Source organism: Mastigoproctus giganteus, chromosome 8 (genome assembly GCF_048544385.1).
Source record: "Mastigoproctus giganteus isolate SK-2022 chromosome 8, ASM4854438v1, whole genome shotgun sequence".
In the NCBI taxonomy this organism is placed as follows: domain Eukaryota; kingdom Metazoa; phylum Arthropoda; class Arachnida; order Uropygi; family Thelyphonidae; genus Mastigoproctus; species Mastigoproctus giganteus.
Window position 1 is genome coordinate 77,362,620 of NC_143582.1, and position 15,146 is coordinate 77,377,765.

Below are 15,146 nucleotides of genomic sequence, written 5' to 3' on the forward strand. Positions count from 1 at the left end.
GTAATTGTGGTGGGCTGAACACCACACAGCTCCAATATCTTCAATGGTCATTCATGTGGAACAGTATCAAAAACTTTATCAAATCTATGTATATGATGTCAAAATAATTTTTATTTTGTGACTACTTCATAGTAGCTAATCAGTTTGGTTGAACAAGATCTTCCCCTTAACAAATTCATATCCTTCCTGATGAGGTAGAACATGAAGATGATTGCAAATGAATAGGCACTGAAGAAAATGAAGAATCAAAAAGCCCCAGGTAGGTGAAGATGGAGTTACTGTAGAGTTGTTAAAATTAGGAGGAAGAGACAAGACACAGAAACTGGCAAGACTCTTCACAAAATACATTAAGAAAGGTGTCACACCTAAGGAATGGAGTAACGCAATCATAATTTTTCTGCATAAGAAAGGATAAATCATAAATTGAAAATTATAGACCAATTAGCTTGTCCCACATCTACAAGTTGTTCACGGGGGTCATTACTAACAGATTAGAAAGAATACTTGATGAGAATCAACCAAAAGAGCAAGCTGGCTTTAGAACAGAATTCTCAACTATGGATAACCTTCACGTAATATCACAACTAACGGAGAAAGCAAATTAATATAAAATGCTAATATGCCTAGCATGTGTTGATTATGAAAAAACATTTCACTCCATGAAGCATAAGGCAATGTTTTGGCACTGGAAAGACTGGACAGACATCCCATACATTAGGATTTTAAAGAAAATATATGAGAATGCTACCTCTTTTATTGGACTAGACCAGTGTTTCTCAACCTTTATTTAATTATCGCTGCCTAAAGAGCTTTTTTAGACAATTTTTTTCCTAATCACCCCTATGAAATTTTAATACATTAGATTCAATGGGGTCCCTGAGCCTGATGCTTCTTAGCTAAAAGTTCAATGTTCGGTATGATATTAGTAAGTTTAATTCTAAAACTGCTGCACAAATGGAGCAGTGTGGCATTGGAGGCAAATTGCTGCTATGGATAAAGGGGTGGTTGAGGGAGAGAAGACAGAGAGTGGTAATCAATGGACACTGCTCATCGTGGACTAATGTTATTAGTGGAGTCCCTCAGGGTTCGGTATTGGGTCCATTATTGTTTTCTGTATTTATAAATGATATTGATGATGGTATATCAAGCTTAATGTCCAAGTTTGCAGACAATACGAAGGTTGGCAGGGTTGTCAAGGACACTACTGACACTATGCTGCTGCAACAGGATCTGGAAAGGTTGAGCAGATGGGCTGAGAGGTGGCAAATGAAGTTTAACATTGACAAATGTAAAGTACTACATATGGGAAACAGCAACCCCAGAGCAATGTATAAACTCTGTGGTACTACACTGACAGTGGTAGAGAATGAAAAGGACCTGGGGGTGGTTGCAGGCAGATATGAAGTTCTCTGAGCAGTGCAGACGGACTGCAAGAGTAGCTCATGGTGTATTGTCAATGATATATAGGAATTTTTCTAGCAGGGATAAGGAGGTGATTATTCCCTTGTATAAGGCAATGGTCAGACCACACCTAGAGTACTGTATACAGGCCTGGAGGCCTCATTTCAAGAAGGATGTAGAGCTGCTGGAACGAGTACATAGAAGGGCAACAAGAGTAGTGAATGGAACAAAGGGGTGCTCTTACGAAGAAAGGCTTAAGTTTTGCAAATTACAGTGTCTGGAGACTAGGCACCAGCAAGGTGATCTGATAGAGGTGTATAAAGCCTTGAATGGTTTGAGCATGCTCAATGCTGATGGGATTCTCCCTCTTGCTCAGAATAATCACCTGAGAGGGCATAAATTCAAATTGAGGAAAGACAGATATAGGATAGACGTGCAGAAATTTGCCTTTAGCCAGCGGGTGGTTGGTTGGTGGAACAGACTTCCATCCCTTGTCGCGGAAGTTGATAGCCTAAATAAGTTTAAGGCTCAGCTGGACAGGTATTTCGAATGAACAGAGGGGTGAAGTGGAAGTGGTTATTTTTATTTATTTATTTATTTATTTATTTTTATTTTTTGGCTGATGCTGCATAAGCTTGCTTTCTTGCATCAAATGCCTCTTCTAATGCTAATGCTTCTTCTTGAACATATATCAATTCTTTTTCTTTCCTTTGTTAATATTTTATTTGCTGAACTAAAACCACTTTCAACCATAAAAGACATTGGAAAACAAAGAAGTACTTTGGCTATTTCAGACCACATTGTTGAATAAAGAAGTTTAGTTGTTTTTGATCTCCACAACTCTCCACAATATCTTCACTAGCAGACTCGGCATCGCATCCAATTGGATCTAACATCCATGGCTTCACTTCAACAGAAAATAAAACTGAAAATCTATTTTTCATTTCACCTTTTAAAGAACACAAATGATGTGAATAATTCTTAAGACCATTCTCGGTGGGAGATTCATTGATTTCAGCTAATTCTAGCATACCATGAAATTGTTTTCTCATTAATTATTTCAAGTGAAGTTTCCAGTTTTTCAGTGAAGGCTTTTAATACACGTTTTCAGTCTATCACCGTAATAATTTTCCTTGAAGTTGAAGTGATACTTTATTAAGTTTTAGAAAAATCCAAGCCATATACTATATGTTATTTTTCTGTTTGCTGATCTGCTTTGCTAAATCTGTCTCCCCTTCACTTTCTAAAAAAACTAATTATCATATCAAAATGATTTACAAATCTTATTAGATAGTTTCGTTTAGAAAGCTATCTGACTTCTATATGTAAAAGAAGCCTCGCATACCGTTCATTATCAACACAAAATTTTCTGAAAAGCCAATCATATTTGCTATGTGACTTTATTTTATTGACTGTTTTAATAATTATACTGAGAGACTGATAAAGAACTGGACTAATATTTTTTGCAACCAGATGATGCCGGTGCACAATGCAGTGTATTGCAAGAACTTCCAGGCATACTTCCTTTAGGTGGGCTATAAAACCTTTATGTCTTCCACCCATGGGTGCCAGCAATCCAGCTCCCAGGTTGCTCAAACCTGGCAGACAGCAAAAATAAAAACCAGTGTAAATTAACCTAGTAATGTAATTATTTTACTCAGAAAGTAGAAACAATAGACCAAAAAATTTCCTCATCCCTTCCATGCCTCATATATTGACCAATGAAACAAAAGAATAAATAAATAAACCATGCCACCATCAAGGTCGCAAGCTGTCAGAAAGGCACAAACCCCAAGGATTTCAGGAGACATTACCTCTGACAGCACTTAAGCATTTAATGCCTATGAAAAGCAATGGTGGTTGAATAAAATCATGTCCACCATCTTCCTTTTATCAAAATTTCTCTCTGACTCCTAATATAATATACCTATATGTTAAAAATCAGTTGTCTCAGGGGAAAAGAAAACCCAATGAGAGCAATTTAATATTAAGGAATAGACGTCATCGGGTGGGGGCTGAACATTGGAGGGCCACAAAACATTGTAATACCCATGATTTTTTCACCCCCAAAAACCAATTTTTGCCCCTTTGGAAGCGATATCACCCCTATTGAGAATCCCTAGACTAGACAAAGATAGTAGCAATTTTAAAACTGAGACAGGAGTTTGACAATGAGACACAATATCTCTGAAGTTGTTTATTGCTACTCTTGAAGAAGCTTTCAGAAGATTGGACTGGTCACAGAAAGGAGCCAATGTGAATGGAGAGTACCTAAACCATTTGCAGATGAGACTATGATCATAAGCCATGGTTCCGAAGAATTAGAGGAAAATCTTAATCAGTTAAACAGAGTTAATAAGGATTTCAGACTAAAGATGAATATGGTTAAAACAAAAGTAATGATGATTATTTTCAAGTATGCCACAGGAAGGGATATAATCATGGAAGGTGCAGAAATTGAAAAGATGGATTCATATACTTATCTTGGACATTATTAAATTAACTGTAATTATAATAAATGTCTGGAAGTCAAGAGAAGAATAAATTTCAGATGGATAGCATTCAGGAAATATAGACACATACTGAGGAGCAACATCCCAATTTCTCTGAAAAGTAAAATAAAAAACAAAAGTAATGATGATTATTTTCAAGTATGCCACAGGAAGGGATATAATCATGGAAGGTGCAGAAATTGAAAAGGTGGATTCATATACTTATCTTGGACATTATTAAATTAACTCTAATAATAATAAATGTCTGGAAGTCAAGAGAAGAATAAATTTCAGATGGATGCATAGGAAATATAGACACATACTGAGGAGCAACATCCCAATTTCTCTGAAAAGTAAAATAATGAACCAATGTATACAACCCACCAGGACTTTTGGAAGTGAAACTTGGGCACTCACCAAAAGAAGGAAAGAAAAGCTGAAAACTACACAGAGAAGAATGGAACAAATTATATTAGGAATCAGACTATTGGATAAGAAGAGAAACACATGGACTAAGCAGCAAATTCAAGTAAAGGACATTCTTATCAAAACTAAAGAAATGAAATGGACTTGGACAGGATGCATAGCTTGAAGACATGAAGACAGATGGACTAAGAAAATAACAGAATGGTACCCAAAAGGAAACCAGGAAGACAACAATGGAGCTGGAACTGGAAAGTTGGTGGAGGCCTTCATCCTGCAGTGGATTGAAATAGGATGATAATGATGGTGAGCTGAATGTGGTCAGTAATATTACCATACAATAAAGATTTATTTATGTGAATATATATAGTTAAAGAGTTTCTAGCTAACAGAACTAAAGACATTTTTAAGAGTACAGATATATGAAATTGATTTTTTGCTTCATACCTATTTACTGGTTCCACGCTCTGTAATGTAAATAAGCACTTCAATAGTATATCTTTTCAAATTCTAGCAAGGTTGTCTGGCCAAACTTTCCATCATGCATGGCCATTTGATATATCAAACATATTTTTTTTTTTTTTTGTTTATGTAAACCCCAAACACGAGAGGTACTAGAACCTATAGTACTTAGTACCATGCTTGGGTTGGGGTTGAGAAGATGAAAGAAGATATTTGTTAACACTGGACTTGAACTTCTGTAGACTGTAATTTTCAGGAAATACGTATGAAGGAAGGTTGTTCCAGAAAACGGCAGTTGAATGAATAAACGAGGAAGATGAAAAGTTGGTTCTGTGGGTTTGAAGTTGGACAGTAAATGGATGTTGGCTGGTGGCGGCATGTGTTCGGACTGTTTTGAAAGAGAGAACGGGAATTATAGAAGCCAATTCAGAAGAACAGTGCCCATGGAAGTATCTGTAGAAGAGGCATGCAGCAGAAACAGTACGTCTATGAGACAGCGAGTGGAGAGACTCTGTTAGAGATGAATCATTAATTAACTTAACTGCCCTCTTCTGAATGAAATCAAGAAGCCTGAGAGAGGTTTTGGGGGCACCACCCCAGATGTGGAAACAATATTCCATGGCAGGGCGGATTTCTGATTTATACAGAGTGAGCAGCTGTTTGGAAGAAAAGTAAACGCCGAGAGCGAAAGAGAAAACCAAGTTTTTCAGATGCAGAGGAAGCAATATTTGTAATGTGCTTGTGCCAAGAGAGATTAGAAGTCAGGGTAATCCCCAAAAGAGATATATCATTTTGCCTAGAAATCGGAGTGTCACTAAAGATAAGCATAGGAGCAGAAGAATCCTTTTTGCGAGATATAAGACAAGACTGAGTTTAGAAGTGTTGAAATCAACTAAGTTGTCTTTGCCCCACTGGAGAATTACCTGAAGATCGGCATTTAAGGAATTGGTAGCAGATTTTCAAGAAGTTGAAGCTGATTGGGCGGGGTTTCTCAAAATGGAAAGTGGAATGCAGTGTGCTATCATCGGCAAAACTATGGATAGGATTTCCAGTCAATGGAAGAAGGTCATTAATATACAAGAGGAAAAGTGTGGGGGAAAGAACTGAACCTTAGGGTACACCAGCATTAGTGGAGAAGTTAGAAGACAGAGAGCCATCTAATTTCTCTCTGATTGCTCACCTTCAGTGAGCACTCAGAGAGAAAACTGGATAACCAATTACTAAAAACAGTTGGAAAACCATAAGATGGAAGCTTGTTTAGAAGACTTTTATGCCAAACGCGATCGAAAGCCTTTGAGATGTCAGATGTTTAGAGAGCAAATACTTATGTTTCACCGAACCTTTCCATTGAATTAGTCCATAAATGGGTAACATAGGCCAGAATATCACCAGTGGATCGATACTGACGGAATCCATACTGGCAATCGTTGATCAGACGGAAGGTTTCTAGGTAGTTTAAGAGTTGGCGGTTAATTGATTTCTCCATTACTTTAGAAAGAGTAAAAGTAATTGCAATGGGGCGATAACTGAATTGGAGGGATTTGACACCCTTTTTAGTAACTTGCTGAATATGAGCAAATTTCCAAACAGAAGGAAAAAAACCTTTGGAATAAGAAAGTGAAAAAAGGCGGCAAAGAATAGGAGTAAGCTCAGGAGCACAGGTTTTGAGAACAAGTGGAGAAAAACCATTGGGACTTGGAGCTTTCTTAGCATCAAGATTCGTCAAAATCCTTCTGACATCCTTTTGACGGAAGACCACAGGAGGCATTGAATGGAGTGTGTTGGGAATGGTGGGAGGTGTTTTACCAAGATCATTAATACATGAGTTGGAAGAAAAATGATATGATAGCAGGTCAGCTTTATCCTTGGCTGAAGTGACAACAGAACCATCTGGTTTGGAGAGAGGTGGGAGCAGAGATGGGCAAAAGTTGCGGACAATAGCTTTGGCAAGAGACCAGAATTCTCGGTTACCATTAGGGCAAGAGGCAAGTTTTCTACTCTTAGCCTGTTCAAACTCTAGTTTGGACTGATTAATAATTGCTTTACAATTGTTCCGAGCTTTGGTGTAAGCAGAAAATGAAACTGGAGAATTAGAAACAAGCCAATTACGATATGCAACATTCTTCTCTTGAACAGCCTTAGTACATTTACTGGAAAACCAAGTTTTAGATAAAGGACGAGATTTTAAAGTGGAGCGTAGGATAAAAGATTCCATTCCTGCAAGAATAATTTCACTGACACGATCTGAACAAACGTTGACATCAGAAGTTTTGAAACAGTAATCCGACCAAGGAAAAGAAGAAAAGAAGTCCCGCAGGTCATCTCATTTTGCATTCTTGTAATGCCAAACAACACGAGGTTGGGAACAGCCATGAGATAAAGGTTCCATTGGAGAAGAGACAATCACCAAGTTGTGATCTGAAGTGCCTAAAGGACCTCTCACTTCGACTGTGTACTTAGAAGGGTTGTTTGTGAGAAAAAGATCAAGCGTATTGGCTGTATGATTAGGACTGTCTGGTATTCTTGTAGGTAAATGAACAATCTGTGCAAGGTCAGATTGTTCATTTAAAACAATCGCAAAAGCTTCACCATCTCGACTAGCTGGGTCGGTGTGACTAGAAAACGGAAGCCAGCTGGAGTTGTGAACATTAAAATCACCAAGGAAAATTACCTCACTGTTAGGAAAGTTGGACTGAAGAAAGTCAAGTTGCAAAGAGAGGAAGTCAAAGAGCTCAAAGTGATTAGTGGAGTTGGGAGAATGGTAGAGACAATAGATGAATTTGACACAATGAGGTAGAGAGATTTTAAGCCAGAGAAGATTAGAGAGAGGAGATTCCAAATCGTCCGTTCTGATATTCCCTGTCAGAGACAGGGAATATCAGAACGGACATATGCACAAGTACCACCTTTGAAGCGAAAGGAATCATACAGTGAATAATTTTGGCATCTGAGATGAGCAGTAGTTGAATCAACCGATAACTGAGATTCTGTCAGAAAAAGTACATGGGGTTTGGCAGACTGCAAGTGGAAATGGACATCGTTGAGATTAGAATTGAGACCACGTATATTTTGTGAAATGAATTAGGAAATGCTTGGGAGGTTTAGATCTTTTCGTAGATAAGCTTGCTCTATTAGTTTGACAATTCATGGTGTATTCAATAGTAAGAAAAAGTGGGTGGGAAATGCTGTATGAAATTTTTGGATATGGGGTACACATGGTAAGAATATACCCAGATCCTTGACATAACGTGGCCTCGACAATGCTCCCCGGATACACACAACTTGGACTTCATCCAGTCACTATCTGACAGAGTAGAGGTAGCAAGATTATACACTAGCTGATCCGGAAGCCTCCTAGAGAGTTACCAATAGGTAAGGTCCAGTGTACCAACTAGCAGCCGGCCTGCGAAAACCGTTGTAGAGCTGTACCCTCGAAATGTAAGGAATATTGAATCTCGCCAGATGTTCATCATAACCTCAAAAGTCATCAATCATACTGCATGATGGAAGAGATAGGGAAGGGTTGACCGGAACTTAGCTCTAGAGACTAAACATGGGTTCCACCACTTCAAGCCTCCAATAAGCAAAGTGGTGGTATTGCACCGGTTGATGAAAGTCATCTACCACCTAGTAATGCCTAGTAACATAGAGGGCTTGCATTCCTCCATGTGGTGTGGACACCACACCTCGACCCTTGCTTACGTTGGTTCACACCTGGGTGGTCACCCACCATGTACTTGTGCATGGAGGTTATACCCAGGATTACTAACAGTCCCACCATCGTGAAGGTGCAAGCAGAGGATTTGGCTGTCATAGACCATCCAGACTTTGCCGAAATTGGGTCCACTGGACCTGAGTGTCACCCGAATATCAGTTCCATCAGCGACTCCCAGGTAGCAAGTACAGATTGTCTGGCATATCTGAGAGAATGTCTGTGACAATCTCAAGGACCCTTGAAAATATGTGATTATTTTCAAGAATATGGTATTTGTAGCAGAACAGCAATTATGGAACTTATGACACAAGCATGAAACTATATGCATAAACCTCAATTAGATAACAAAGAAATAGTATTAGTAGAGGCAAATGATGCAATAAAGCAAGCTTATGAAAAAATAAAAAAATAAAACCTGCCCACATCCCCTCCAATGGTTTGTTTAGTTCTTCATAGAATCTATTCAAACTATCAGCACTCACAAAAACATATGCAAGTTTGTTCCAACAGTCAACCACCTGCCAGCTGAAGGCAAACTTCCACACATCCATTCAGCAACCATCCTTCCTCGATTTGAATTTATGTCCCCTCATGTGTGGTTTGAGCAAGAGAAAGAATGCCATCAGCACTGAGCTTGTAAAATCCATTAAAATGCTTAAACCCTTCAGATCAACTTGCAGGTGCCTTGTCTCCAGATGTTGTAATTTGCAAAACTGAAGCCTTCTTGGTAAGATTGCCCTTCTGTTCCCTTCACCAATTTTATTGTCAATCTCTGCACCTGTTCCAGTAAATCTACATCCTTCCTAAAATGAGGCTTCCAGACCTGTATGCAGTACTCAAGGTGTGGCATAAACATTGCCTTGTACAATGGTATAATTGCTTCTTTATTGCTGCTTGCAAAATTCCTCTATATCAGTGACAAAACCCCATGAAATGTCAAGGCAACCTCTTGACATTTCATGGGGTTTTGTGACATTTCATGGGGTCAGAGACAGCACAATTACCCTCAGGTCTTTTTCTCATTTTCCACTAATCTGAGTATCACACAGTTAGTACGTTAATCTGGGATTACTGCTGTCCACATGTGGTACCTTGTACTTGTAAAAGTTAAACTTCAACTGCCATTTCTCAGCCTGCCTAATTTTTCTAGATCTTGTTGCAGTGGCTTACCTTGATAACTATCATTAACTACTCTGACAACCTTTGTATCATCTGCAATTTGAGACATAAAGCTTGATATACCTTCATCAATATCATTATTAAATATAGAAAACAACAATGGGCCTAGCACTGAACCCTGGGGGCCTCCACTAATAACATTAGACCATAAAGAGCAGTGTTTATTAATAACCACTCTGTCTGCTCCCATTCAGCCATTCCTTTATCCACAGCTGAAACTCCAGTTTGTACAGCAGTCTTTTATGTGCAACAGTATCAAAAGCCTTCCTGAAATCCAAGTATATGATACTGAAATTATTTTTTTTTTTGCATCCAGTTCTTTTGTAACCACATCATAGTATCCAATCAGATTGGTCAGACAAGACTTTCCCTTAACAAACCCATGCTGTATCTGAACTATAACTGCAGTCTTATCTAGATGACTGCAATGCTTCTTTAACCAGTGATTCTATTATTTTTTCCAGAACATAAGTTAAACTAATAGGTCTGTAATTATTCATGTCACCCTTTGATTTCCTTTTGTGAATTGGGAATGCAATTGCATATCTCCAGTCCGTGGGGACCTCCCCTGAGTCCAAGGATGCTCTCATAATTATGTTTGCTTACTTTCTTTGCTGTCTCGTTTAATATAATTAGATGATCCTATCCATCCCAGGTGCCTTTCTTATGTTTAACTTCAACAATTTCTCCTCTACTTTCCTCTCAGTTATTACAAAATCATTTAGCTCCCTGTTAGAGTTTGATAAACTTCTGGCCTCCACTTCCCTACAGAATTCCTCATGTGTGAATGTAGATGCAGAATACTCATTCAGTTTATCAACTATCTGAGCAGTATCATCAACAGTCGAACCATTGATATCAAGTGGACCAATCTGATTTATCCCCTTCTAGAATTTATGTAAGTAAAGAAGTCTGTCTTTGCTGTTTTTTGCTTTGCATCCTTTGCTAAAGATTTCTTGTAATGTGACTTTGCTTTCCTAATCTCCTTTGTGACTTGATTACAGACTAGCTTATATCTATCATAGGCTTCTATGTCTCCTGATAATTTATATGCATCTCATGCATTTTTTCTTCTCTGCCATGAGTCTCATTAGACATCCATTTAGGCCTAAACCTTGAACAGTATTTCTTAGTTGGTATGAAAAGCCTTGTAGCTTCCAAGGTTGGAAGCTCCCATTTAGAATTTGCTGCTGGTAGCATCATCAGTTGTTCCCACTGTACAGAATTTAAAAACATGTTGGAATTACTGGAATTATTCTAACATGTATTGCAGGGTGGCTGCAGGACAAAAGGCAGAGGGTTGTGATTAATGGATATTCTTCATCAAATTAAACATCAAAACTGGTGTCCTCCAAGGATTGGTTCTCGGCTCTCTATTTCTAATTTCCATAAATATCATAATTTCATAAATTTTCTTGACATCAACAAAGGGATAGAGGGTGTGATGCATGCCAAAATTTGCAGACAATGTAAAGACTGGGAGAGTCCTTAATGATCAGTGCCAAGCAGAGCTCCTTCAGGAATGGTTATTTTTAATAGAGAAATAGTTATTTTTAATACAGAAAAATGGGATGTCTTATATTCGGAGAATAGCAACCCAAAAATAACTTATACACTTGGTGAGGTTAAATTAAAATCAGTAGTGAAAGAAAAGGATCTGGAAGTTATGATATGGGCAGATATGAAGTTCTCTGAGCAGTGTAAACAGGCAGCCAAAATAGCAATGGTGCTGTTGAGATTTATCAAACAATGGCCTGAAGAGATAGGGAGGTCATAAACCTCACTGTATGATGCAATTGTAAGACTGCTGTTGTTGTTGTTATTTGGTTTTTAGGAGCATTAGCAACTAAGGCCATATTGCTCCGGGGATATGTGGTGGTTATTCCCTGACCTTTCCGCATCATCCGTATTTGGTGGTGATGGGCTCGAACCTCGGTCTAATCACGAAGCGTGTGCTACGCACTGCTGCTCCTTCCCACCTGGCTACGGAGGCGCCTGTGAGACTGCACTTAGAATACTGTGTCCAAGTATGAAAAACTCATCTACAAAAAAAGACACTGAGAAAGGATCCAAAGGTAGGTAATTAGCATGGTGAAATCAGCAAAAGTAGAACAGTATGAAAAAAGAGATTTTGTCGGCTACACAGAAACACACTTTATCTGAAACACACTTCTACATAGAAATAACTTGAAACATTATGAAAAAAATTTCCAAATTTCTAGTTGTCTGATTTTAATAAAATTTGATGCTTAAACAAATGTTAAAAAGTCATTTAACATATTTTTAATAAGTCATTAAAGAAAGGTATTTATCCCAAACATCTAAAAACAAGTCTTTCTAAAAGAACAAAATATAAAATTTCATCAAATTCTGCCTAGGAGCCAGGTTGCTTCATGCACACAGACAGACATATGAATGGGTGTGGTGAAGATAACAGTCGCTTTATGAATGTGTGAACACGCATAAAAAACAAGTTAGGTAACGATAATGACTGTCAGGAAAGCGCTATGTAATGTATGAACTGCATCACATTTCAGCACAAGTTTGATTATCAAATAATGTGCCTTAGTACCCCAATCATTTGCATAATGAATATTCCAGGGGAGCTGATGACATTCCCATCATATTTTGGAAATGGCACTGGCAGCCACTAAAAAGTCATTTAACATATTTTTAATAAGTCATTAAAGAAAGGTATTTATCCCAAACATCTAAAATCAGCATACCTATTCCCCATCCACAAAAAGAGACCATAAAGTGAAGCTACCAACTACAGACTGGTAAAAATGCTGAATAGCTTGGCTAAAATTATGAACACCATTATCCATAAAAGCTTATTCCATATTTTAAACATACATTATTAACAGCATTACACAGGTTTTGCCATGGCAGATCCATTGTAACAAACCTAATATCCCTCTGGCACTTCATTGCATACGGGACTAGATAGGGAATTTGGTCAATGTGGTGTACTCAGATTTATCTACAACTTTCAATACTATCAATTATGATGTAAAAAATTTGAAATCATACGAATTATTATTGCCCCACTTCTGAACTGATAAACTGATTATATCAAACATAGGACATATTTATACATATTATATCAAACATAGGACATGTCATATTTCTCAGTAACACTTCTAGAGAGATTACATTTTAAGGGAGCATCATTGACTGTTATATTCAACATCTATATCAATGACTTGGAATTAATTGAATTTCCAGGAACTATTCTATGTAGATGACATAAAATTGTTCAGAGCTAGCAACAATCAGCTTGATTGCACCAATTTACGAACTTTTTAAATATGTTCAGCTCATGGGCCTTGGCAAATAAATTAATTACAAACACCAATAAATGTAAAGTTGTATCTTTCAGGGACCCTAGAAAACGTATTATGTCTTATGACTACAAAATATACAATAAAAGTATTTTAAGAAGCAAATAAATTACATTTAGGTGTAACACTGGAATACAATAGTTCATTTAATTCACATATAACACAAAAAATTAAAAAAGGTTACTGTAAAATAGGATTCATATAGGATGTATAATTCGTAAGTAGGATTCATGTGTCTACGTAGGATTCATTCAAATTCATATGTACATTAATACAATCATCTGAAACCATTAATCATAAGAAAGCAAAACTGAAATTATTACATAAGATCACCTATAGCCGCAGTCTTAATTCATCACTTTTTCTCAACATTAAATTGAGAACAATTTAGAGACCTACTTATAATAAAGCCACTTTTAATCTGGCATATAGGCCAATCTAAAGCAAAAACAGCCCACTAAATATCTTACTTTCTTTAATGGATCATTATGATATAGATACTCTTATCCTATATACAGCTTATCTAAACAATTTAAACAATATATATTTAGCTTTTTTATAAGTTTTGTTATTGATTTCATTTATAGATATCACAGGACATTATTGAAAATATCATGTATATTTAAATACTTTAATTCTTCAATTAACAATATATTTTTTATGATTTTCTTTGAATATATTTATGCCTTTTAATACTTTGGTATAGTTATAATTATCTATTGTAAAAATTTGCACCTTGTTAATGGGAAAAAAACTTGTAAAGTGTTGTTAAAAATATAAACAAATACATTGTACTCACAAGGCTTGGTTTTTTTTTTTTTAGGAGCATTAGCAACTAAGGCCATATTGCTCTGGGAATATGTGGTGGTTATTCCCTGACCTTTCCGCATCCTCCGTATTTGGTGGTGACGAGCTCAAACCCCGGTCACTTACAAGGCATTTAGCAAAGTCTCACCCAATGATGTTCACATGATGAGCAGCTGTGAGGTGAGATTTATGTAGTTTTTTTTGGGGGGGGAGAGGGAATGGGTGGTACATAGTGTGTTGACATGATATGTGGTACAAAGGTCCAGAGGAATATTCTAAATAATGTGTGTGCATGCGTGCATGTGAGCATGTGTGGGAGGGTGGACTGGGGACTATAAAATCTATGAAATCCATGAATTCATAATTGGACCTAAAACTTGCACAGAGACCAACAAAACATGTGATGAAAATTTCATACCATCCAACTTTTTCTTCCAAAATGAAGACTGAAGCACTCATTTATATAATTTCTCTATTTTTTTTTGTATTTTATTTTAAGATTTCCTGACCAATGATCACTATTAAGACACTTTTTGATTGTCAAATTCCTTAGATTATATAAAATTAAATCTATAAAAAGGTAAAGTTTCCATCAGTTCCACTATCTTCCATTTTATATTTTTAATATCAAGTTAAAAAAATAATTCTACTATTCCCAATTTTATCAGTTTATTTACTTTTAAAGGTATATGCTGTGAAGTAGATTCTGTGAAGGGTCACCCCAGCATCTTCATCTTTGGGTTAATTAGATAAAGTATTTTTACTTTCTGCCATTTTCCTTAGTGTAACACAGAAAAATAAATAAAAATAAATTACAAAGGAATATTAAATGTACCAAAAATGTTCAAAATACATACTGTCATCCACATTCCAATATCTCCAGTATGAAGCCAGCCATTTTTGTCAATAGCTTCTTCTGTTTTTTCAGCATCCTTTAAATATCCTTGGAACACAATAAGACCTTTTACACAAACCTGCAAATGAACTTAACTGTTATTTAGCTTTAAAATTTCTGTTTTAAAATCTGTGTACCTCAAGTTTACTGATATTGATATACAGGCACTTCCCGACTTATGTAAGGATTCCATTCCGGAAACCTGTCTATAAGTCGAAATTTCACGTAACTCGGAAATCACCCAAAATCTGTATATAAATGTGAACATAAGTCCACAATTTAAAAATTACCTTATTTATGTTTTATAGCATTTTTACATCACAATTACATACTCATAACATATGCTTTAGAATATTATTTAAAGAACAAAACTTTTAAAGTATGTATAGTTCCAGTGTGTATACGTGTGTGTATGTTGGGGGGGGGGG

General features: G+C 36.7%; 1 protein-coding gene across 1 annotated transcript in view; it reads right to left on the reverse strand.

Moving 5' to 3' along the window:
• Positions 1-15,146, reverse strand: part of LOC150081652 (long-chain-fatty-acid--CoA ligase 1-like) — a 216,281-nt gene that overhangs the window by 26,703 nt on the left and 174,432 nt on the right. The window contains exon 16 of the mRNA XM_090379515.1: positions 14,681-14,797. Coding sequence (XP_090235641.1) covers positions 14,681-14,797 — 117 coding nt within the window. The remainder of the gene's footprint in view (positions 1-14,680; positions 14,798-15,146) is intronic.